Raw genomic sequence first — 24,720 nt, 5'->3', positions numbered from 1 at the left:
AGAGGGAAAGGTTCAGTACTGTCACGTTAAACTGTGCTCCTTCAGGAAAGAATCCGAGTGTAGCCGCTGACTCCCGATGCCAGAGTTGGGATGTGACACAAGGAAGACTGCATCTGTACCAGCAGCGCTACCTGCACACCTGCTGAGGACCTCTGAGAGAGCGCACGGCTATCACCAGCCCTCTCAAGACAGAACCATCAGACAGGCAACCGGGTAATTCCTCTGGTCTGCAAGGGGTCTGGGTATACATAGCCGCTAAATTCCACTCACCATTAGCTGTAGGCTGCTTCCAGGCACATGAACTATAGCATTTCAAGCAGAGAGAAAGCACCTCAAGCCAGTGCTTGGAACAGGACTCCCTTGGTGGCATGTGCTGAAATGCAAAGTGCCCCGGGGTCAGGGTGGCACACTGGCATTGTGTTGGTCATCTGCTGGTCCAGGTTGGCTTCTTAGTCCCTGAGCCTGATCGTCTCTGTGCTCTATCCAGAGGAACTTGATGTTTTTTATTGGTCTACTAGTTCTCAGATGGAACCACTTGATCAGTGCTACCCTTAACAACAGCACAGAATGTTAACTCCTTCGTGGTTTTTAATCTATAAATGGTATTACGTGTACCAAAAATAAAACACTTATTGAAGACACAAATACAAAGTTTTATTTGATTTTCAATGAATGAAAGCAACACAACAAATAGGAATCAATTCATTTTTTAATCTAACATAGTCCTCAGCACAAAACTATTCTCAAAACACTGTTCTCAAGATTAATGTTACATGTGCACATTTTAAACAAAATTAAATGGAGTTACAGAAATACATGCTAGGGATCTGACTGACAAGGGCTCAAAGAACCACCAAGGGACAGGGTCCACAAATATTCAGTCAACAAAGGCACCATAAGACTTTCAAAAAGGTCTGGAACTCAGAGCTCACTGGGGAATGGACCACGGGACACAAGGGTGTGGGGGAGCCCACGCTCAAGATCTTGTCATTCTATCTTGTGATACCTCTGCATTTGGAGCCTTTCACAATCCAGAGGAGCTTCTGCCGAGGAATAGGAGGTTTCTTATGTAAGCTACGTGGAAAAAAATCCCAAAAGTAACTCTTTAATCTTCCTCCTTTGTCACGAGCTCCTGGCACCAGTACTGCAAGGCTTCCATTCCAGCAAAGGATTGCTACCAAGATGAAGACCAACCTCTCCTAGGCTTAAATTTCCTTTTCAAAAACAGACACCTGCCTGGACCAGTGCTAAACATATCCGAGGCTTTTCATTTTTATCTTCCTCTGAACTCGGCGCGGCTGTAAAATCAAGGACTCATGGAATAATGGCAGTAATGGTAAGAAGGCAAGTATTATTTCCAATGGACAAACTCTTCAAAGTTCAAAGATCACTTTTTTTTTTTTTACCTTTCACACCTTTCTTTTTCTCATCTTGCCAATTATTTCTTTCGGAATTCAATCCTCCTCGCTACATTCTGAACTCCAAATTTTTTAACCAATGCCTCTCGGGTATCCTCATCATCTTTTTGTAAATCTAAGTCATCTTGTCGGGACCAGATGGGGCAGCCATCTGCCCTCTGCCCATACTCTAGAAAAGAGGATGTGGCCTCCAGCTCTCCGCTATTTTTAAGGAGGGCCTGCGTAACTGTCGATAGATCCAAATTAAATTTTTCCATTAAATGCCGGATGATCTTAATGGCAGTGCCCACATCTGACTGAGAAACTTTTTCTTCCTCTTCTTCCTCATCAGGCATTGTTTCGGAGTCCTCCTCGGGTGTGGGTGGATCTTCATCACACATTGTTATATGTATTTCAAACCCCGGGCTCCTGGTCTCCTCCTCCTAGAGAATGCAATGGATAAGAACAATTCCTAATTACCAAGTCAAGAACTGTAGGACGAGGAAGCTCCCACTAACTAGCACTCTGCCCTTCGCACTCCAATCAGGTTGGACTGTCAGTTCCTTCTTCCGTTTATCTGAGTTGGACATGCAGGTATGCGAGTGTATGTGAATTGATGCACATACACAGAGAAAGAGAGCCCTGGTGCCGCGAAGGTTAAGCGTTCAGCTGCTAACCAGACAGAGCAGAACTGCTCCTACAGAGCAGAACTGCTCCTTTGGGTTTCCAAAGTTGTAAATCTTTACGGGTGTAGAAAGCCTTATCTTTCCCCCAAGAAGCAGCTGGTAAATTAGAATTTAGGTGCTGACGTGGTAGTTAGCAGTCCAACACGTAATCCATTACGTCAACAGGGCTCCGTGTGGACGTAAGCTCAAAAACCGTGTATTAGAACATCCCCAACCTAGACAGCACATGACACAGCATGTCACATGAGAAGAGGCCTTTGTGAGTCGATCTGGGGACTGTTGCAAGGAAGCAGGTAACAGTGCAATACATAATGAATTTAATATTAAACTAAGTAAAAGGCAGATCACAAAGGTAACAAATCCCTCAGTCCTGCCAATTTTTGCACATGCCTAAACTCCCCAATGAGAGAAACTTTACATTGTTCCATTTCAACCTGAAACCAGACCATTTTCTGTTATGAAAAATTCATTCACAGGATCTTTCAACTTGGAGAGGAAATGTACACAGAACATGGATTTAAAAAAACTTTTATTTTATGGCTTCCTGCCTTGCTCCATAGCTAGTGTTAAATATACTATTTTAACAGATTGTTAACAGCTATACTAAACATCAGGGCCCTGGTCGTGTAACGGTCAAGAACTAACTGCTAACCACAGATTACCAGTTCAAACCCAGTAGCTGCTTTGCAAGAGGAAAAAAATGTTGTTTTCTGTTCCGATACAGATTTATAGTCTCGGAAACCCTAATGAGTAGTTCCACTGTCCTATAGGGACGCCATGCGTTGGAATCAGTTTGTTTTTTTTTTAGTTAGACTGAAAATGGACAAGGTAGAAAAATCCCTCCAAGGGTCGCAGGGAGGAGACCAACCAGTCAGGGTGCAGTGTAGCAATGATGAAACATCCAACTTTGCTCTAGTTCCTTAATGCTCCCCCCGCCTATCTTGATCCCAATTCTACCTTACAAATCTGGCTAGACCAGAGGATGTACACTGGTACAGATAGAAACGGGAAACACAGGGAATCCAGGACAGATGGTCACGTCAGGACCAGTGGAGGGAAGGTGGGGTAGAAAGGGAGAACCAATCACAAGGATCTCCATATAACCCCCTCTCTGGGGGACAGACAACAGAAAAGTGAGTGAAGGGAGCTGTCAGACAGTATAAGACATGACAAAATAATAAGCACTTATAAATTATCAAGGGTTTGTGATGGATGGGGGAGGGGAGGGAGGGTTAAAAATAAGCTGATACCAAGGGCTCAAGTAGAAAGCAAATGTTTTGAGGACAATGATGGCAACACATGTACAAATGTGCTTAACACAATGGACATATGTATGGATTGTGATAAGTTGTACGAGCCCCCGATAAAATGATTTTTTTAAAATGGCTCCAAAAAGCTAAATTTGCTTGATAACAAAATTAAACTTTTATCCTTTTTTATAAAAATTATCTTATTGGGGGCTCTTACAGCTCTCAGAATATTACATACAGTAGAACCCCGGTATCCAACTCCATCAGTACTCGACATGATCAGATTTTGACACGAAATGTAGAGAAAATTTTGCTTCGGAACTCAAACTCAAAGCAAAACATCAGAATCCGACCCAACACACTTGATTTCTGTAAACAAAAGCGGTTTGTGTTTCGGTCTCTCGTTAGTTGGTGTTAGTGCTTGAGTTGTTTAAATCTTTTTGGCTGTGTTCCAAGCCTTGTGCTATAATTTGAAAAGAATCACCATGATAAGGAATTGGTCAACCATGTTCTCGATATCGTTGATGATAGTTTAATAAACTCTTTTAGAAAACAGTTAAGGAAACACCAACAGCAGACCACATTAGACAGAATATTTTTTTAAGAGAAAGGCAGCCAGGTCCTAGTGAAAAAAGCCAGATAAGGAAAAAAACTCCTGAAAAGCAACTACCAGTGGACTCTGTGGAAGAGGATCCCCCCCCTGCACCCCTCCTCTCCATGTGCGCGTCCACAGATCCAGATCCTCATCCATCTCAAGGTATGGGCCAGACTCTAGTTGTTAAAAACTTTTTTAATGTTTCTTATTTAAATTATATGATATAACTCTGAACTTTGAAATTTCTGTGTAATGTTTTGTATAAAAATGCAAGGTTGGGGTAAAAGCTTGGTTGAGAATGGATTAATCGTTTTCAGTTATTTCTTATGGGAAAAATTGATTCGGAATTCGACTGCGTTGCATCTGGGGTTCTATTGTACATCAATTGTATCAAGCATATTAGTACATATGTTCCCATCTAATTTCCTAAACATTTACTTTCTATTTGAGCCCTTGGTATCAGCTCTTTTTTCTTGCTCTTCCTCCTTCCACCTTCATGACCCCTTGATAAATGGTAAATTATTACAGCTTTCATCTTACACCAACCACTGTCTCCCTTCACCCATGTTTCTGTTGCTCATCGGGGTGGGGGAGGAGCATCGATCATTGCGATTGGTTCCCCCCTCCTCTCCTCAATTAAACTTTTAAAAATTCCATCTATGTTCCTGAAAAGCTTAAAGTCTCACTTTCCATTCTCCTCCTCCACCTTGACCTCTCTTACTTCTCTGGGTCTCCAGTGCATGAAAAGGGTCCAGGGGCTGCTCACTTTCAAAGAAGAATGGAGGTAGAGAGACCGTGATGAGTAAGTCTGGTTAACATACCACAACCTCCTCAAACTCCTGGCTGGCTTCGATAAGCATCTTCTTGACTGGCTCATCATTCTCCTGGAGCTTTGCCTTTGGCGGTTCCTCTTCAGGCAAGTCTGGAGTTTTTTTGTTCTGGGGTTCTGTTAAAAAGAACAGTATTGGAGTCTTTTGCAAGAAACAAACAGGATATCTGCTCTATAGCCCTGGGCCAGGAATGAACCTGCCCTTCCCCGTACCCCTCATTAGAAGAGACCAGTTTGGGTTTTTGTTTTTTCATTCAAAAGAATAAAAACACTTGAAATATAAATGTTAAATAATTTCTACCCTTGCTTCTGAAACATAATCCAAATGATACTATTCCTTGACATATAAAATTTCTCTTCAAGTTTAATTCCGGTTTCGCTATTTATGGATTTTTCAAAATTAACTAAATTTTGGCATTAAGTTGGATTCTCTGGGAAGCAGACTGAGAGAGAGACAAACACATACAGTGTTTATTAGGGAGTGCTTTGGGGAGCCCTCTGCAAGAATGGAAGGAAGGAGTGCGCAGAGGCAGCAGCAGAGCTGTGCAACAGCCCCAGTAAGGCCTCGTTGAGATCATGTGCACTCTGGAATGAGGAAGGCCCTCAGAGAGGTGATCTGGATGAGAGGACTGTCCTGCGATTCCACGGAGGGTCAGTCATGGGCTATCGGCCGCCCTCAGAAGAGGGCATGCCTTGGTCAGGGAAGGACTTCTGAGCTAGTCTCAGAGATGTCTGACAACTATGGGTTGTCGGCTGGCAGCCTTGCCAGCAGCTAAAGGTGGATCTGTGTCACGCAGGACTACATGCTTCCCTCCCGCCAAATTGAAACATGTGCCTGTCCGCATCTGTTCTCTAAGAATTGACTCTGCGCTTTTCCAGTTACCAAAAGTTGACCACGAAGGAGGTTTTCATGAAGGTCTAAACCCAGATTTTAGTGATTTCACAAATCCATACATCTTAACTCATGTAGCTGAACAGTCCTCCAAAAGAGTTCATTTTACTGTTTGGTTGGGTTTTTTGGTGTTCTTGGGGGTTTTTTGCTTTATACACATTTTAAATATGTAACAGAAAAGTCTTATCTTTTACAGAGTCTGTGCTGGAGTATGCCAAATGATACAATGTCTGATATTTGCTTCGAAATAATCTCTAAAGTGGGGAATGAGTAAAAATTGAAGTAAAGATGGACAATTGGCTGTAAACTAGTAACTAGGTAAAACGGGATGCGAGTACATGTGTAGTGTTCACTACACTTTCTTCTCTAAATTTGTGCATTTGAAATTTTCTAAAGGAAAATTTCTTATAGACATCCATGACGTAATACAGTGCAACCAATGAGGGAGTACTATGTGTAGACAAAGACTACAGATATTTTAAGATTTAAAAACAAAAGCAAACTGCAGAACCAATTGCTATTTTGTCCTCTAACATTACTATAGGGAGCCCTATAGCACTGCTCTTACGTGCTCGGCTGCCAATGGTAAGGGCGGTGGTTTGAACCCACTCTGTGGAACAGTGGTTCTCAACCTTCCTCATGCCGCGCCCCTTTAATACAGTTCCTTGTGTGGTGGTGACCCCCAACCATAAAATTATTTCCGTTGCTACTTCATAACTGTAATTTTGCTACTGTTATAAATTGTCATGAAAAAAAAAGTCATGTAAATAGCTGATATGCAGGATATATTTTCATTACAAATTGAACATACATAAAGCACAGTGGTTAATCAGAAAACAGTATGTAATTATATATTATGAAATATTTGTGTCTTCCGATGATCTTAGGTGACCCCTGTGAAAGGGTCATTCAACCCCTAAACGAGTTGGGACCCCCAGGTTGAGAACCGCTGCTGTAGAAGACAGGTGACAGTCTGCTTCCGTAACAATTACAGCCTTGGAAATCCTGTGGGGCAGGTTCTGCTCTGGCCTGCAGTCACCATGAGTCAGAAGTGACTTCACAGGAGTGGTGGGAGTTGGAACTAACTTGATGGCAGTGGGTTTGGGTCGGTTATGAGCAAAGGGGAGACATAACAGACAAGGGATAGTAGGGAAGGCCAACAGGACAGGGTAGATTGGGAGGGAGAATTCATAAGGTAGCCCTACTGGAGAGAAATCTAAGAGCAAAACTGCAGTGTCTAAGGGAACATGATTGCAAAGTTGTTAGTCAAAATGCCCGCCAGAGAAGGGGTGCCAAATCCCTTTGACTAACAAGTGCCAGAGTAGACTTGTTTGCATATCCTTCACAAACTGGCTAACCTTCTATGTGGTGGGAAAGAGTGCATTTCCTTAGTCTACCTTTTATTCCATGGGCAACAGAAAACTTCTGCATTTGGTTCTTGGTCATCTATTTCCTTTCCTGTGCACTTCTTCTTGTTCCATTTTCTTTTGCCTCTTCTTCATTGAGGGGGCTCCCAAAAGTTTGTGCAAGAATTCCATTATCATTTAACTCCATTTTTCCATGAACTATTATAAGCCCTCCTATTGATTTTTTTTCCCTTATTTCTAAAGAGCTCTTTGGACACTAGGGAAACTAACTGTGCAGTGTTCCCAGTCTACCCGCTGACTTTATCTTGTTTCGAATTTTTTTTCTGTAATCAAATATATACATTTTTTTCTTAGTCTTCTTGGTTTTATAATGGTGCATCAGCTGCCTTGTCTTTCATTATCTCCCCGCTGGACGACAGTGCCTACCACTCAAAAATCTGGAGGACCCAATGACGCTGAGATGCCACTTCTACCAAAAACAAAAGTCCTGCAAAGCATTCTGAAAATGTAACATTTGCCTCCCTAGACTCCCAATTCTTCCACGGATATCCCATAAACCAAGAAAAGCAAAGGGCAGAAGATTGTCCACATGCCTCATGAAACAAAGGGGTCGGGCCGTTTCAAGAGGCCAAGGCTAGCGGGAGTAACAATGTTACTAACACCTTCCACAGCTCCTCAACCTTGTTCTAACCAGGCCTGAGCCGCAACTCCGAATTCCACTGCGTTAGAACTTCACAGCAGAAAAGCCGGCCAGTCCCGAGAGGACCTCCCCGTGGGCATCTCTAGGTGACTAAGGGACGCATTCAGTGAAGCCAAGCATGAAGGGCAACTGGCGCTCTCCTTTCAACGGGCTCGAGTGGAATCGACTGGAACGCTGACGTTAATGTTTGACTTCAGAGATACAGCGCTGAGAAAATTCTGCCCAAAGGCCTGCAGACGACCCCTGTCTCGAGAAGCTGGCGGCACACGTGGAAAACAATTCCCCTCTTTTGGACCCGGCTGCCTGTGTGAACCACGTGCGTGTTCCCTACTTGACAAAGTCACTTGATTGTTTTGATGGGGGAGGGTGCCATTTTACCCGGATGTCACATGGGGTGGTGAGCGGGCTGCAACCTAAGTGGACAAAAAGTGGGGGGGGGGGGCTTACAGGGAAGTGAAACGACACACACACCACCCCACCCGCCCCCCTACAGCCACCACTGGTGTCCGCGGAGGGCTCACCCCCACTCTCGGCAGCCTCGACGTCTTCCTCGGCTTTCCGCTTGGGCTTCTGCGGGGCCGGGCTGGCGGGGCGGTCCCCCAAAAGGTACTTGTGCTCCTGGCCCTGCAGGTGCTTGAGGTAGCGGTCCCTCAGGGCCTGCCACGAGTGCTGCGTGAGCGCGCTTTTCTCCAGCGCTTTCCACAAGGTGTTGCCGGTGACGGAGCTGGGCGAGCGGGCGTTGTCCTTGACGTAGGTCAGGATGGCCACGTCGTCGTCCTCGGTGAAGGCGATCCGGCCCGTGAGCGGTTCGGGATCCGGATCCGGATCGGCCGCGTCGCCGCCCTCGGCCGGCGCTCCGGCCTTGGGGTCCGGGGCCCGGTCGGCCGCGGGCCGCAGCCGGTAGTCCTCCAAGTGGAGCCGTTCGTTGCGCTCCACGCAGTCCAGGACGTACTGCGTGGAGACGAAGTCGCCCGCGGCCTCGGCCAGCGCCTCCCCGGGTTGGGCCAGCAGCACGGCGCCCGGCTCCTGCACCCGGCACAGGGTGCCGCCGCCGTGCAGGATGAGCGTCGAGAGGCGCCGCTTCGCCGGGCTGGGCCGCACGTAGAAGGACACGGAGCTGCCGTCCTCCTTCACGAACAGCGTCTGGGAGTGGGTGGGCCCACTGGAGTCTTTGCTCAGATCCAAAGCCTCCGCCATCGCCGAAGCCCGAGGCACCCCACGGCGCGGCTCCCTCAGAGCTCCCCGCGGCAGAACGGCCGCCGCTCGGCGCGCGCCAGCCGAAGCCTGCGCAGTGGCGGCTGCGCGCCGGCAGTGCCCGCCCCTTCCCTGCCGGAAGAGGCGGGGCTTCGGGGCCTTCCTGGGAAGACGCGTGGGACCCTGGTCACTTTCCGGTCGGGCCGTCGGACGACATGGCCGCTGTGCTGGAGGCTGAAGTGAAAGTGGACGGCGGCGAGCCGAAACTCAGTAAGAAGTAAGTGGCGCCGCGGAGAAGGGCCCCTGCGGCTGGAGGGCGCGCTGGGAGGCCATTCGAGGCTCCCGCCGCGGCGGCTCCCGGGCCCTCCTTCCCGCGCCCCCGAGTTCGAACCTGCTGGGACGTAGTGGCTGCGCCCGGGGAAACCACGTCCCCCGGGGCGATCGGGGACCCCCCCCGCCTACTCCTGGGGTAAGGCGACGCGTTAGGAGAAGATTAGCGTGGGAGCTGACAGGTAACTAGAAAGAAAAGCGAAACCGTCTTTCCTACGTTTTCTCCTGGGAATGCGTTTCCCGTCTAAGAGGACCACGCCCCAATAGGGAGGTTGGCGAAATTAAAGTGTCCAGGCAGTTTCAAAACCACTTTCAGATTCTCCTTCGCCTCATCTTTCAGAACCGTTTGTATCGAAGAGATCGGTCCTAACGATGCCGTGCGCATGCCCACGTGCATTCTCCCAAAAGATCTGTGGGGATGGATTGAGTCACCAACAGTTAGTTAGTTGCCACCCAGTCGGTGCCAACTCGTGGCGACCCTGTTGAACCCTGCCTTATTTAGCACGGTGCACCAAACTGCACTAAACTATGCCGTATACATCCTTATTCCAACAAACCGAACTCATTGCCCTTGAGTCGATTCCAGCTCCCAGCCACTCCATAGGGCAGAAGAGAACTGCCTTAGTGGGTTTCTGAGACTGTGGCTCTTTCTGGGAGCAGACGCGCTCATCTTTCTGTCTCTGGGTGAGTTCAAACCCATTAACTATGAGCCAAGCAGCACAAGGCATAGCTCACCACCACAGAGCCTTGGAGTATGAAGATCAGCAGCTTCTTTGGAATGGCAGCATTCTCTAAATGCTTCTCGGCCCGGTTCCGCATTTGAGCCATAGCACACAGATAATAATCTGAGTAACTGTATTCTCAGGACTCCCAAAAATCGCTGGTGCCATTCCAGAGGCCCACGAGGAAAGTTTGTTTATGATGCAGGGCGGATGAGTCCTGATTGCAGCCGGGTCTGATTCACTTGCTGAGCCCAGATGGTGTTACTCTACGTACTCAATGAGTCAACACGAGTGTTTGTGTCCCTGGATCTATGCTTTGAGTGAATGCCAACGCACGGCAAGCCGACATAGGACAAGGTAGAACTGCTTCTGTGAGTTTCCAAGACTTTAGAGCAGTAGAAAGAAAGCCTCATCGTTCTCCTAGGGAGCCACTGGTGGTTTCAAACTGCTAACCTCGTATTTAGCAGTCCAGTACATGGCCCTCTGCGCCACCAGGGCTTCTTCAAATGCATTAGAAAAAAATTTAAAAGAGGCATGTAAATAGATGGTTTTGATAGCACCCTAATTTGCCTTTCTGGGAGTGATCTGCTAGTCCCCGGATCTGGAACTTGATCTCAGACTTCCCCCACTGCCAAGAAAAGGCCTGTACTTTGATCTGATGCATTGATAATGGGTTGTAGGACTCTGAAGCAAGAATGCCTTGTTAGCAAAGTTTCCAAAGGAGAGTTGTGTTTCAAGGTAATTTCAGAAACTAGCCGGTCCCTCTCTTCTGACTTTTCATTGAATAATCACAGCTATTTCGTGAACACTTTCTATGTGCCAGGCATCGTGCTAAAACGCGACGATCTTTCTGTCTAAATAATAACCCAGCTGTTGTTTATTAGGTACACTCTGCGTTCCTGTGTACAGCAAGCAGCATGAAACACTACCTCCTAGTCCTGTCCCATCCTGGGGAAGTGTTTATGTCCGTTTCTCAAATGAAGCAACGGGAAGCCCTGTTAGAGTAAATCAATCTCTAACAACTCTGGGGTCCATAAGCACAGCTGTACGGCAAGAATATATAAAGATCATAGTAAAGTCATAGGAGGTAGGAGAGAAGATACAATAAAGGAGTCAGACACATTTCATGATAACATGCTCACCTCTGGACGGCCATGATCTCAGCAGCCAGGTCCGCACAGAAAGAGGAGGAGGAGAGAATATTTACGTCTTGGGATATTTGTAGGTAGCCGTAAGACATGCATATTCAATGGTTACATATGTCACAAGGTGGGTGTTGACCACAGTAAAGTCCCTGAGCTCACAGGTGAGGAAACCTTATAACTGCATTGGGGGAAGGCATGAGGGGGAGATGGGTGCTGCGGCCGGAGAAGGTAACAGGAATGTCTTTCTATAGGGAGCCAGAATCAACCATGTGCTCAGTTTAAGGCAGCATAGCTGTTAGGACAGAATCTGTGGGAGTGATATTTAAAGCAGGATAACGTGCTTGGACGTTATCTCTAATTTACCAAACTGGTGTCTTTCCTACCGTGGAATATTAGCTTTCCAGATTCCCTCTGTTGTAAGCTAGGGACTATAATTCAGTGTTCATTTCCCACAGAGCTTAGGTGATTGAATACAGTGCTGAATTGTGCGGACTGGCCCAAGTGGAGAGTTAAAGTCAAGAGTTGATCTCCCCAATCCATTGAGTACTGACTACATCATACTGCCTGCCTTACCTTGTCTCCAAGAGTCTCCCATTGATGCCGAATAGTCCTATCATGACTGCTCATGAGCTAAATTTTTGGAAATTGACGTTTCCTTCTGTTTCATTACTCTTCTTAGAACTTCCATGGTATGAAATCTTGAGTAATCATTTTTTGGCCAGGTGAAAATTTCCCCAGTTTTAAAAACAGATTAACTCAAGTGATTCAGCCCAACCTAGAAGGCCTGCCTCTGGTGTGGCTGGAAGAAAGAATAGCATCCCTGAAGTAACTGTCGCCATCCAGCACAAAGCCTCTCGAAACGTAGTCTAGTCTAGACCCTTCCTGAAGTCATCCTTCCCCTGGTTCCTAGAGCCCCACGCAAGTGTTGTCTTTGACTCGGGATTTTGTGAGGCTGGTTTTCAGTCCATCTGGAGTTTCCACTCACTGCCTCGGAGTCAGTGTTGACTCATAGTGCCTCTATAGGGCAGGGTCAAACTGCCCTGTGGTAGTTCTTGAAACTGTAGCTTACTGGAGTAGAAAGCCACCGCATCTTTCTCCCTCGGTTTGGCTGGTGGTTTCATGACCTTGGGGGTCACAGCCCAACATGTCACCACTACCCCACCAGGGCTCCTTAGTTCATGGTAATATATTTCTTCTCATTGTATGCTTCCCATTGCCAGTTTTGCTGCCAGGAGGGAGACCGCTTTCAGGGGCTTCAGAAACTCCCTCTCACACTGGGGCTCCCATTTTTACACCACTATAATCCATGTGACCATTTCTCCTTGTAAATGATTGGACCTCACGTGTGCGCCTGCTGCACACACCTGGACAGGAAGGAACGCCTTCTGTCCTCGTGCTCCGCACAGTGGCATTCATAGGGCCACTGACACGCTAAAAGAGCGGGCGAGCCTCTCTCCTCAGCCCCACAGGGCCAGAGGAGTGTTGGTGGGGTGTGTGTATATCCTGCCTGTCACCTCTGACCCCGCCTCTCTGTGTGTTTCCTGTTAGGTGGTGGTAATCCTTAGTTCCGGGGTGTTCTGCCATGTTGGTGCAAGCTGCTGTAAGGCTTGTTAGGGGGTCCCTGCGCCAAGCCTCCTGGGCACACTGGGGTCAGAGGGAGCTGCGACTGGCTCAACTTACTCCTTTCACAGCGTTTCACAAGGACAAGCCACTTTCTGATAAAGGAAGGTTCGTGCCAGTTCCCTTCTTTCTTTGATCTGGTAGCAAAAGTTGCTCACACGTTTAGTCCCTTCGCTGTTTGGGAAGCCAGCGAAGGCTTTGGGGCTTGTTGCTAAGGAAACAAGCACCTTTGCTACCCAAACCAAAAGTCTTCCTCATTTTCTTTTCACTCAAATTCTCTCACCTTAGATTGTTTTTCTGATTGCTTATGGGTCTTACTCTCAAACGGTGCTGTAAAGAGCCCTGTTGTTGAATAAAGATTTTCTAGTGAGGGCTCTTCCCTATCCTGTCTTTTTGGGATGTGTTTGCTCTGGAGGTTAATTTGGCTTCCAGTTTCAGTGCTTTCCCCAGGACCTTTCTGGCTTCTGTGTAGGATGTATTTGCTATCAAGAACAACGCCTAGGTGAGTGAAAACCAGCTCATCATCTTAATCTGAGGAGGGACGTGCAGCCTGAGATGCCCCTTGAGGGAGTGGCTGGACCATAGCGGTTGCACACCGACCTGGCACACCTGTCTGCAAAACCGTTAAACGCAATAGATCGTCAGGAAGAGTCACCTTTCCTTCGAAACCATCAGAATTAGTTTTACTTCAAACCCCAATTGAGCTTGCCTTTTTTAGTTGATTTTATAAACTCATTGAAAAGGATGTGCCCTGGTGCCAGACAAAACGTGATGTACAACCAGGATCCCTAGTCACAGATTAGCAGTTCAGAATGCTTGATGGTCATTGAGGGCATGAAACAATGAGCAATTCATTCTCTCTGCATAAGTATCGATTGGTTTGGGGGTTCAGATAGCAAGTTCAGGTCATACAGAGACCAACTTGGCCGAATTGCTCTGGTTTTGAGCTCGAGCCTTGGCTGAATGAAGGGTTTTGAATCCCTTTCATTCCTGTCCTGAAGGCAGAGAGTGGAACTTCCTGATAGTGAGGGATCCAGAAGAGCTGGCGTTTGAGTCTCACACCATTGAGGAAAAGGCATTTGCCCACGGGCACCTAACTGGTAGGCAGATGTGTGAGGATTTAGTCCCAAGGATTTAGTGTCCATACTCCACACTGCCCTGTACATCATTCCACCCAGTTTGCTGCCAAAACCAGACGCTGGGTAAAGTGAGGCATTGGCTCAAGGACATTCTAGGAGCTATGGTCGTGTGGTGATTCCCTGAGCTGAGGCCGTCCAGCCCCTCAGGACTAACTCATTTCCTCCGGAAGAAGGGAGGAGGCAGGCACAGCTGGAGCTGTGCGCTAATCCCAGACTCCCTGCTGTCCAATCAACTGAAACTCCTACAGACCGTGGATCGGGTTTCTGAGTCTGTCCACTTTTAGGGGAGCAGACAGCCTCCTCTTGCTTCTGTGGAGCAACTGGTGGTTTGAACTACTAACCTTTCAGGTGGCAACCCAGTGCCTAGCCCACAGCCCCGCCAGGGCCAGGATCTGCATTTTCTCCAGAGGCTCCTAAATGACTAATACTCAGCCCCCGGAGCATTGGGTTAAGCATTGAACTGCTGCCTGCAGGTTGTTGGTTTGAGCCCACTAGCCACTCTGCAGGAGAAACAAGAGGCTGTCTGCTCCCGGAAAAAGTTTTGGCTCAGAAACCCTAGGAAGCAGAGTCCCCCTGACAGCAGTGGGTTTGGTTTGGGGGTGCTCATGGAACACCGGTCTTAAGAAAAATCTGCCCAGGTGTTCTAGAAAGCCTGTTTTCTCTACTCAAAATATAAATTACTCTATAGGATTTTCTTTTCCCAGTGCATTGTGATTTTAGTCGGGACCCAATCAGTCGTATCAAGGGCCTGAGCTCAGACGCATGAATCTTATTTGTTTTCCCTTTGTCTCTTTCATTTGACTGAGCTACTAGTGGTGAAGTGTGAACTTGGAGGCTAAAGGACCATGCAAGGGCATAGTCCCCGGGCGATTCCTGGTTTTTTGGTTTTGTTTTTTGGGTTTTTTAATCAAATACTTTTATTGGGGTATATTACAGCTCTTATCACAATCCGTACATTCCTCCAGTGTGTCAAGCACATTTGCACACATGCTGCCGTTATCATTTTCAAACATTCTCTTCCCCCTTGAGCCCCTGGTATCAGCTCCCCATTTCAATTCCTGGTTTTAAGAAGTGGTTCCGTGGTTAAGTGGAGGACTTTTCCAGGAACCATCCTGTTGATTTTCCTCATCTTCCACCAGTGAACTAAAACGACGCCTGAAAGCCGAGAAGAAGGTAGCCGAGAAGGAAGCCAAGCAGAAGGAGCTCAGCGAGAAACAGCTGTGCCAGGCGGCAGCTGCTTCCACCAACCACACCACCGACAATGGAGTTAGCGCCGAGGAGGAAAGCCTGGACCCAAATGTGAGTCCTGCCTCTCTGGGCCCCCATCCTGGGGGGCCTCTGAGGAGCGTGATGGAGAACTCTGGGACCAGACTATATAAATACCAGTGATTCATTCGACGAATAAGCACTTTCGGCCCCAAGTCCCTGCCACTCCCATCTGGTCAGGAGTACAGGTCCTGAGCGTTCACCCGCTACCAAGTGACCCACGAGTCTTCCTTGGACCATGAGTCTTGCTGGGCCTTAGAGCAGTCCCAGAGAAACGTATCTCCCTAAAAGGACACAAGGGTTGACAGTAGACCAGGGATCAGCCAGCATTGTCCCATAGGCCAAATCCACAGTCCACAGCCCTCTTTGTAACTAGAATTGGGTGGAAGCACAGCGTGCCCGTGGGTTGGAGGCATGTAAGACTGCGTTCACACGCCTGCACAGAGGTGAGTGGTAGCCTTAGAAAGAGCTGGCCGGCCACATCCAGGTTTCAAACGCAGAGGCAGGGCTCGGTTTCCAAAACCTCAGCATCTGGGAGCCCTTCTGAGGCAGACTGCCGCTCTCTGTTGTCGGTCAGGTGCAACTTCTCGAGAATCTGTGTTTTTCTTCCTACAGCAATACTTCAAGATCCGCAGCCAAGCAGTTCAGCAGCTGAAGACCAGTGGAGACGACCCCTACCCCCACAAATTCCACGTGGACATCTCACTCACACACTTCATCGAAGAGTACAGTCACCTACAGCCTGGGGACCACCTGACTGACATCACCCTCAAATTGGCAGGTAGGCGGGCCCTCTGGCAGCTTTTGGAACTGCCGTAGCACGCAAGGAAGTGGGTGCTGTCTGGCTGCTCAGAAAGAAGCAGGCACCCTTGAACCTGGAACCCTGTCTAGACAAGGTTGTGCTGCAGAGAAGGGAGCCTTCTTTGAGGGCAGCTCCTGGCCCGTCACTGCTGCTCGTGTCCTTAGGAGGACTTCCCTTCCGGAAGCAAGGTCCCTAGGATGTCCAGTCTTTAGCCTAAGAATGTTTTCTCTGAGATTCTATAAAGCACCTTCCAAAAGTTCGTGGGGGAAAGGCAATGAAAAGATCATAGGTTTCTGTCCTTGGACTTTTTGAAGCCCCCTTGTATTTCTGGGAAATGTTTTGGGGGTTATGATGTGTGAACCTTCTTCACCTTATTTTTTAATTAAATCCCTTTTTTTTTCTTGCCAATAAGTAAACTCAAAGAAGCAGAGAGGGAAAAATTCAGCTATCCATAATTCCACCACCCAGAAGGAACCCCTGCCAACCCCTTGTGTGTATGTGTGCATGTGTGGTGTCTTGCTGTCGATTTTCTTTTTACTTGTTTTATATTCTGTTACAGTCAGCCTTCTTAATGTATTCACACCCCTCAGTGCACATTCCTCTGCTCGCCTTTCCTCACGGGCTGCGCGTGCCATCAGGCTTGGCTGCACCGGAACCGATCTGATGGTTCTGGTTTCGGTAGGGCCAGGTTTTCTGTGGTTCAGGGATGGATCCTCGGTGTGGTTCGTGTTGATGGTTCCAGTGGTTTATTGTTGCAGTAAGCTGTTCTATTTTAACCCTTTTTATTAAATAAAAATAGAACAGAAGACAAAATAAATACATAGCTTGCCAAATTACCATACCAAGAAAAATGCTTTTGTAATCACCACCTGGATCAAGGGCTAGCACTTCTCCAGCTGTCCGGAGAAAGCTGACCGGGTGCCCCGTGTCAGTCTCATTTTTTCCCCTCCTCCCTTCTGCCCCAGGGAACCATTGTGTGGCTTTTGCTGTCATCACCCCTGTGCAGGGTGTCAGGGTGGTGTCCCACAGAGCACGAGTGTGAGGCACTGCAGTTTAGTCTTCTCAAAAAACCAAAAAACACTTGTCTCTTCCATTCTTATCATTTATACTTTGCCCTCCATCCGTTTCTCTCCCTTACAAGCGATTTGGTGGTGGACCACGGGCAGATGGCCATTGTGCCCGGTTCAGGTGTTAATTGGCTGTGCAGCCTCAAGGGCTGCTCTCCTGGGCTCTGGGTCTCCTGCAGATCAGCAGCCGATCCTGGCGCTTGCTCAGATGCAGATTTAATCCTTCCTAGGCAGGGCTGTCGCTGTTCATGTTTTCTTTCCTCAGGAGGCAAATGGTGTCCGATTGCCTCTTGTTTTGTGACTCTCGGTACCTAGACATATGTCTACACTGAGGACCGCGAGCTGACGGTCTTCTCAGCCTGCCATTTATTTATGTTCGTTTGTTCAGCTCCACTCACTCGCTGTCGTCCAGCTGCTTTCGGCCCACAGTGACCTAGAGAGCAGAGGACAGCTGTTTCTCTCATGTTTCTGAGACTCTAGATCTTGAAGGAAGCAGGCAACCTCCTCTTTCTCCTGTAAAGCAGATGGTAAATTCGAACCACTGACCTTGCAGTTAGCAGCTCAGGTGTCTTTCCTCACTTATGAATTCAAATAACTTACAGAAACACATTTCCTTTTTATTTACCCAGTTTTCAGATAACAAATTGGCTTCATTTATCCTCAAGAAGTTTTTTTATTAAATTCTGAGCTTTCGTGCTTGCTTCGGCCGCACATAGATTAAAATTGAAACAATAAATATTCTGAGCTTTAAATCTTCATCCATTTCACACTTGGATTATTATACAACAGCCACCCAGATGACAGAATAGAACTTGGCCAGTTTTAAAAGTTTAGGTCAGTAAATACCAGGAGTTCACTAATTTAAGCATACACATGTGGTGTGAATTTTCTGTTCACTTCAGTTCCTGTCCTTGTGACCATTTGTCCCATCTCTGGCCAGTGGAAGTCTTCCCGAAATACCCTTCTACTCCCTGTTGGCTCTCCCTTTCATAATGAGAACTTGGTGTGGACTTGACTTCAGCCCTTTTCTATTGCTGATTTTTCAAAGGAAGTTTGATCCACTGTTTGGGGTAGCTTTTCCAGCATCTCCAGGCTCCCTCTTCTGGTGTGTTTTGGAAGTGTTAGCGGTGGGGGAGCCACTTACTCTCTTGTTGGGCCTTTTCTTTCTTCTGTCCTGTCTATTTCTGTGGGGCCTTGTCTGGAAGAGCGTTCAGGTAGGCCTTCCTGGGGGCTGCGCTTCTCCATTCCTAGACTTCAACCACGCAGCTCACTCACTCACTGTACTCTCCAGTGTGGCAACGCCCTCCCAGGTTCCACGAGGATCCTGATGGGTGTAGTGGGTGAAGCACTTGATTCCTGGTGCAGATCCACCAGCTCCTCCAGGGGAGACAGATGAGGTGGTCTGCTTCCACCTAAATGTATAGCCTCGGACACCCTACTGAGTGGTTCTGCTCTGTCACACAGGATGTGACTTGGGGGCTGTGTGTTCTTCACAGGAGGATTCAGGAAGCTCCCAAAAATGTATGGCCTCCAACTCTGCCATCTTCTAAGAGTCCCGTGAGCATGTTTAAGGCCACCCCTCTGCCCCTCTTCACGGTCTTGAGTGGGGTCATTGGCACAGGGAAAAGGCTGAGCTCTGCCCTCGGTCTCTGGTTGATGTTCTGGTTTATTCTTCCCCCAAAGAAAAGTGCAGGAGCGTCGTTGGCACAGTAACGTGGAGTGCGGTCTGGTTCTGCCCGTCGCTATTTTTGCTCTTCCTTTTCTAGGTCGGGTCCATGCCAAGAGAGCGTCTGGGGGAAAGCTCATCTTCTATGACCTTCGAGGAGAGGGCGTCAAGTTGCAAGTCATGGCCAATTCCAGGTATATGGAAATGTCCAGTCACAGCCCTTTCGAGACAGACCGAGAGCAACCCACTGGGAATAGAGGCCCATGTGGTCTTGTTTTGTCACTGGTGATCGGAGTTAGGGCAAGAAGAAGTGGGATCCCTTTGGGTATGGCTGAGAAGCAAGATCAGGCTCATCTGGTCCCCTGAGAGTAACGACCCCATCTCAGGTTCTGTCAGCAAGAAAAATAAAGGATAACAACATTTAGTAACAATTGTCCTAGTACCTGAGATCCTCCTTGGGCTCGCGTTACCCAGTCTTTCACGGTTTGATGAGGGGTTCTGGAGTCAAGCAGTGATGTGTTTTAATCTGGGCTGTTTCCCTTTCATGCTGAATCATTTTCCTTCCATCCAGGAACTATAAATCAGAAGAAGAATTTATTCGTATCAATAACAAACTACGTCGGGGAGACATAATTGGAGTGCAGGGGAACCCAGGGAAAACCAAGAAGGGGGAGCTGAGCATCATTCCCCACGAGATCACTCTGCTGTCCCCCTGCCTGCACATGCTGCCGCACCTGCACTTTGGCCTCAAGGACAAGGTGGGTGCTGGCTTCCTCGCCCTGGCTCCCAAGATGCGTTCGCTCGTTTAGGCACGTCCGCGATTTCTAACTGCTCCCTTTGGTGCAGGAGACACGCTATCGCCAGAGATACCTGGACCTGATCCTGAATGACTTCGTGAGGCAGAAATTCATCGTCCGCTCTAAGATCATCACCTATATCAGAAGTTTCTTGGACGAGTTGGGATTCTTAGAGGTGAAGGAGGAGTGTCCCTTTTCTGACACCTGATGGGTGGCCCTCAGTTTCCCTTCCCTCCCAGCAACCTCGTGCCATGAAGGCAGGAGCTGGGCAGCATGTAGGATAGTGGACATGTTAACAAGCCTGTGCACTTCAGCAAGTGGTCTGGCTTTTCTGCAGCTTTAAAAACTGTGTTTTAAATTATGCACGTGAAAGGCAAGCACGTGTTGCTGTAAAGCAAATTCAGATCACGCAGGCTCTCCACAGGGTAACAAGAGGGCATCCTCGTGAGGTCCACAGACCAGATGGTTCTCCCCGTCTTCTTAGATCGAGACTCCCATGATGAACGTCATCCCAGGGGGAGCGGTGGCCAAGCCCTTCATCACCTACCACAACGAGCTAGACATGAACTTGTATATGAGGATCGCTCCGGAGCTCTACCATAAGGTAATCGATGTGCACCTTCCCCTGGGAGAAACCACTGGTAGACAGGAACAGTCGTAGACGGGTCAGGGGAGCTGAGAAGGTTAGGACCACCAGGAGAGGAATTCGCTTTCTGTACGAGGTTGTAGAGCATCCCGGGGCAGAAGGCAAAGGGATTGTCTCTCCTGGATTCACAGACCCTCCTGGACTACAGTTATCCCCTGACAGTAATATTAAGGGTAGACAATTGTTGCCTTTTCTACAAAGAATCCTTTAATGCTTCTCTGGAGGCTGGGAATATTTATCTTCAGATCACCCAACGGTGCCGTGCAAGATTCAGTTGGGTTTAACACACTAACTAGTTTAAGCAAAGGACAAATATAGTCAGGTTTATGTAAGAAAGCTCACAGTCTCCAGGAGGGTCGGGGAATTGGCGTGGGAGCCGTTCACCTGGGCCGTGTGTTTGTTCTTACCCCAGGCCATTCGTATCAGCGACGCAGTACCTTTTCTACCAAGCACGGTCACCCTGGCTGTAGGCCGAGGCACTGACACTAGGCCCTCTCTGGCCCCCTTGGCCAAGATAACTCTGCAATACCTACCTCATCTTCCAGAGCTCCCATGTAGGGGGCTCAACAGGCATCGCAAGAGATGGAGCTTGGGTCACGTGCATCTTAGCCCACAGAAGAGCTGTTCACTTAAGGGGCTGGCCTAGACTCAAAAGCTGGACCTAAGGAAGAGAACCCGTGGTTCCAGGGAGCCCAGACAAAGAGAGCTGACACTGTGCATCACCACGAGGCCCCAAGGAGAGCCCCGTGCTAGGGCTCAGTAGCGAGCTGAGCGCATCCTGTGCTGCAGACACCAGGTTGGGGCTTTCGTAGACACAAACGTTCCAGGCCTCCTAACACCAGACGAGCTGCTGTGTTGGTAGATGCTGGTGGTTGGCGGCCTGGACCGGGTGTATGAGATCGGGCGCCAGTTCCGGAACGAAGGCATCGACTTGACTCACAATCCCGAGTTCACCACTTGTGAGTTCTACATGGCCTATGCCGACTACCACGACCTCATGGAAATCACGGAGAAGATGCTCGCAGGTGACCCTCCCACTTCCCTCTGCCTGGAGCGCAGGTCCCGAGGCTGCTGCCCAAGGAGGGCTGGTGGGGCTCCCGCTGTGCCTCCTGACTCGGCCGGTTTCTCTCGCAGGAATGGTGAAACACATCACAGGCGGGTACAAGGTCACTTACCATCCTGAGGGCCCCGAGGGCCAGGCCTACGAGATTGACTTCACCCCCCCCTTCCGGCGAGTCAGCATGGTGGAGGAGCTAGAGAAGATCCTGGGAGTGAAGCTGCCAGAAACGAGCCACTTTGAAACGGAAGGTAATGCCCGGCGCCCCTCCTGCCCAGTCAGCTCTGGCTGGCTGGCCCTGGACGGGCGGTTCCGCCCTCTTCTCTCTCCTCTCGGGAGGCTTTTCTGCTATGGGACAGCGTGACGTGTCCTGTTGGAACTCACTTTGTGCGTTACAGAAACTCGAAAGCTCCTGGACGATATCTGTGTCGACAAAGCTGTTGAATGCCCACCTCCTCGGACCACAGCCAGGCTCCTGGATAAGGTGAGAGGCCATGCTCTGTCCTCCCCCTGGGACTGGGCCCCTGCTCCCTGGGAACACGAACCCCGCGAGGAGAACTAGCTTTTGTGGAGCCATAGCCTTCACGAAGTGGGGCTTCTGGGTGCCCTTTGCTCTGGGTGGGGAAAGCCCTGCGTGAGATCTCAGTGGTTCCAACCGGCCCCTGAGGAGCTACAGGGTAGGGCCCCAATTGGGTGGGAGCGGAGTCCTTGTCTGGCCAGGCCGGGGTGACCAAGTGATGCAGCCGGGAAGGAGGCTGCTGGTGGTGTCCTCTAGCCCCACTTTGCTCTTTCCTGAAGCTTGTTGGCGAGTTCCTGGAAGTGACCTGCATCAACCCCACCTTCATCTGTGATCATCCGCAGATCATGAGCCCCTTGGCCAAATGGTGAGAGGAAGCACGGTAGCTGGTGCTCTGCGCTAACTCCAAAGCTCAGTGCTGGGAGCAGCTTCAGTCTGCTCAGCCCCAAGGTGCCCCGGGCGGACTGGGGTCTCTGCTCCGTTTGAGGATGGCCAGGGCAGCTCATGGCTTTTCAGCCATGCAGGGTGTGTTCGAGGCGTCTGGGTGGCGCCGTGGGTTAAGCACTGAAATGCTAACTGAAAGTGCGGTGCTCATCGCCCCTGAAGCCCCGTGGCCGGTTCACCTTTGCCCTCTAGGGTTGCTAGGAGTCGGGATCGACTGGATGGCCGTGCATGAGTTTTGGGAGCGTCTGCAGGTCTCTGGCCACTCTCATTACCTCTAGATGCAGGGATTCTTGTGTGTGGAGCAGACGCGAGAGTGTTGGGGCTCAGTGTATTCAGGCTTCCATGTGGTCTCCTGTCCCCAGGCACCGCTTCAAACCGGGTCTGACGGAGCGCTTTGAGCTCTTTGTCATGAAGAAGGAGGTGTGCAATGCCTACACGGAGCTGAACGACCCCCTGCGGCAGCGGCAGCTGTTCGAGGAGCAGGCCAAGGTAGGAGGGGCAGCCAGCCATCGGACACCCACCCCGACCCTGGTCCCACTCGCCGTCTGTCATTAGATGGTTTCGGCAGAAACAAAGGGTAAAGCAATGCACTTCTCTAGAGAAGGTCGAATGTCAGGTGACATATTACATTCCAAAGACTGCAAATTGGGCGATTTCCAGAACAGAAATGGACTATCTCACTGTTGTAGAGGCTAGGAGTGAGTCAGGACGTTCACTGTGTTGGTTCCTTCTGAGAGAAGAGAACGAATACTTCCATTCCTTCCTCTCTGCTGCTGGTGGGTCCATCCTCGACTTGCCCCTGCGGCTTCTTAGCAGCCCTGTCTCTGTCACCACCTCCCTCCCTGCCTGCGTGTCACTTCTGTTAGAAGGACGCCGGTGTTGGGACCACGCTTCATCCTGGCCTCGTGGTGACACACCCGATAGCTCCTCAAGTCCTCTGTCTCTGAGCAGTGTCACTCTCAGGTCTGAGAGGTCCACCCCCAGCATGTCACCCGAGAGGATCCAGTTCCGTATGGAACAGAGACATCGACGTTTGTTCTGTGTAGGGAGCATGACACCCCTCAGAAGTGCCTCTGCGCAGCAGAACAAGGCTGTGTCTTTGTTCGGTTGTGCCTCCACTTGAGCAGCGTGGGAATGTGAGCGTTAAAGAATAACCCCACAGCTGCCTGCCGACCGGCCTCGGCCACCGACAAGTGAGAGAGAAAGTGGGGGGAACGGAGAAATCGTCATGGGGCCTCACCGAGAGGTTTTTATTCCGTGGAAGTACAGGTGCATTTTGAGGTGGAGTTCGTCAGCTTACCCCTAGGTCTTTGAGAAAAGAGGCTTACTCAGGCAGTTACTGGGAAACCCTTTTCCAGGAAGCCCCGAGATTCTGACTGGGGACCTTGGGTGGGGATCCCTCCAAGGGCTAACACGTGCACGCTGGCTCTGATACCATGCTTTGCTTCTCTCCTCTTGTAGGCCAAGGCTGCTGGTGACGATGAGGCCATGTTCATTGATGAGACCTTCTGTACTGCCCTGGAGTACGGGCTGCCCCCGACAGCCGGCTGGGGCATGGGGATCGACCGCGTCACCATGTTCCTCACAGACTCCAATAACATCAAGGTACACAAGCTGCCTCCAGGCACCCACCGCCCAGCGGGAGCGCATCCTGTTGCAGGCAGGGCGAGGCAGACCTGGTGGGGGGGCTCTGGGCTAAGAGGAGGAGCAGGCAGGCCTCAAGAGAGTTGTGTTTTTCTCTGTTTTTCTCAAGTAAACATGCCAGCCTCTTTTCATGCCTTACTTCCTACAAAGTGTGGAGCTTGTATTCCTTCCTTCCTGGATGAGGGCAGCTCAGTTTAGGGAGCCTGTGGCTGAGAGGAGGGAGGGAGGGTCTGCGGTAGAGTAGAAGGAGGAAATGCCTGCTCTGGGCATTTCCAGCTGCTCTGTGGCAGCTGGGCGCTGCAGATCTCTGGGTTTGAGCGGTGACAGTAACCCGAGATGAAGCCGTGTGGAGCTAGGTGTGGAAAGCTATTTCTGTGCTTCACAATGCCTTTTCCTGTCCTGAAGGAGGTGCTGCTGTTTCCTGCCATGAAGCCTGAAGACAAGAAGGAGAATGCAGCGTCCGCACAAACGCAGGAGGAGAGCGCCCCTGTGGGCACCTCTGTGTAAGACACAGTGGCTGCAAGTCGCGTGACTCGGGCATCTCTGCCTTTCTGTAGGGCAGGTCTGCCAGGGCACGCTCCACTTGCCTCCGGCTCTGTTTGCTGCCACGGTCACCTCTGACAGCAGAGGCGAGAGGAGGAATCGAGAGCCCCTTATCAAATAAATCACGTGTCTCTACTCTTTTCTCTTACCTCTCCTCTTTATCTCTGGAATGCCAAATTTGATCCAGACTGCTGGCCACATTCATTTCAAAAAATACCTAGCTACTGACTGTGATGTGGCCGGCAGACGTTCTAAGGATTGGGACCCTGGAGTAAGCAAAGGCAAGCCCCTGCCTTCGTGCAACGTCCATTCCTATTTGAGGGCTGTGGGGGTGAAGCATAGTAAACGCACATTCCTGATGGTGGTCCACACAGAAGGAGAATCAAATCAGGTTAAAGGGACAGA

General features: G+C 49.4%; 2 protein-coding genes across 3 annotated transcripts; one reads left to right on the top strand and one right to left on the bottom strand.

Annotated features, from left to right (window-relative positions):
• Positions 1–648: 648 nt before the first annotated feature.
• Positions 649–8,998, bottom strand: TERF2IP (TERF2 interacting protein). The gene is made up of 3 exons (XM_075537382.1): positions 8,238–8,998; positions 4,750–4,874; positions 649–1,840 (listed from the first exon to the last, which is right to left on the bottom strand). Exons 1-3 carry the CDS (start codon positions 8,911–8,913, stop codon positions 1,439–1,441), a joined length of 1,203 nt encoding a protein of 400 aa, XP_075393497.1. The 5' UTR covers positions 8,914–8,998; the 3' UTR covers positions 649–1,438.
• A 30-nt stretch (positions 8,999–9,028) lies between these two features.
• On the top strand, positions 9,029–24,450 carry KARS1 (lysyl-tRNA synthetase 1). 2 transcript variants are annotated; one of them, XM_075537380.1, is made up of 15 exons: positions 9,075–9,187; positions 12,656–12,835; positions 15,006–15,165; positions 15,748–15,913; positions 18,768–18,861; positions 19,239–19,425; positions 19,514–19,639; positions 19,949–20,068; positions 20,973–21,135; positions 21,245–21,418; positions 21,566–21,651; positions 21,966–22,051; positions 22,491–22,617; positions 23,590–23,733; positions 24,178–24,450. In XM_075537380.1, the coding sequence occupies exons 2-15, from the start codon at positions 12,690–12,692 to the stop codon at positions 24,277–24,279; spliced, it is 1,881 nt and encodes a 626-aa protein (XP_075393495.1). In that variant the 5' UTR covers positions 9,075–9,187; positions 12,656–12,689; the 3' UTR covers positions 24,280–24,450. The 2 variants fall into 2 exon arrangements, with proteins under 2 accessions (XP_075393496.1, XP_075393495.1); XM_075537381.1 differs by lacking the exon at positions 12,656–12,835 and having other exon boundaries at positions 9,029–9,187.
• Positions 24,451–24,720: the final 270 nt, after the last annotated feature.

The sequence above is a fragment of the Tenrec ecaudatus genome, chromosome 18, assembly GCF_050624435.1.
Source record: "Tenrec ecaudatus isolate mTenEca1 chromosome 18, mTenEca1.hap1, whole genome shotgun sequence".
NCBI classification, from domain to species: Eukaryota; Metazoa; Chordata; class Mammalia; order Afrosoricida; family Tenrecidae; genus Tenrec; species Tenrec ecaudatus.
The sequence above is the reverse complement of the archived record's forward strand: the minus strand, read 5'-3'. Positions and strand labels throughout refer to the sequence as shown.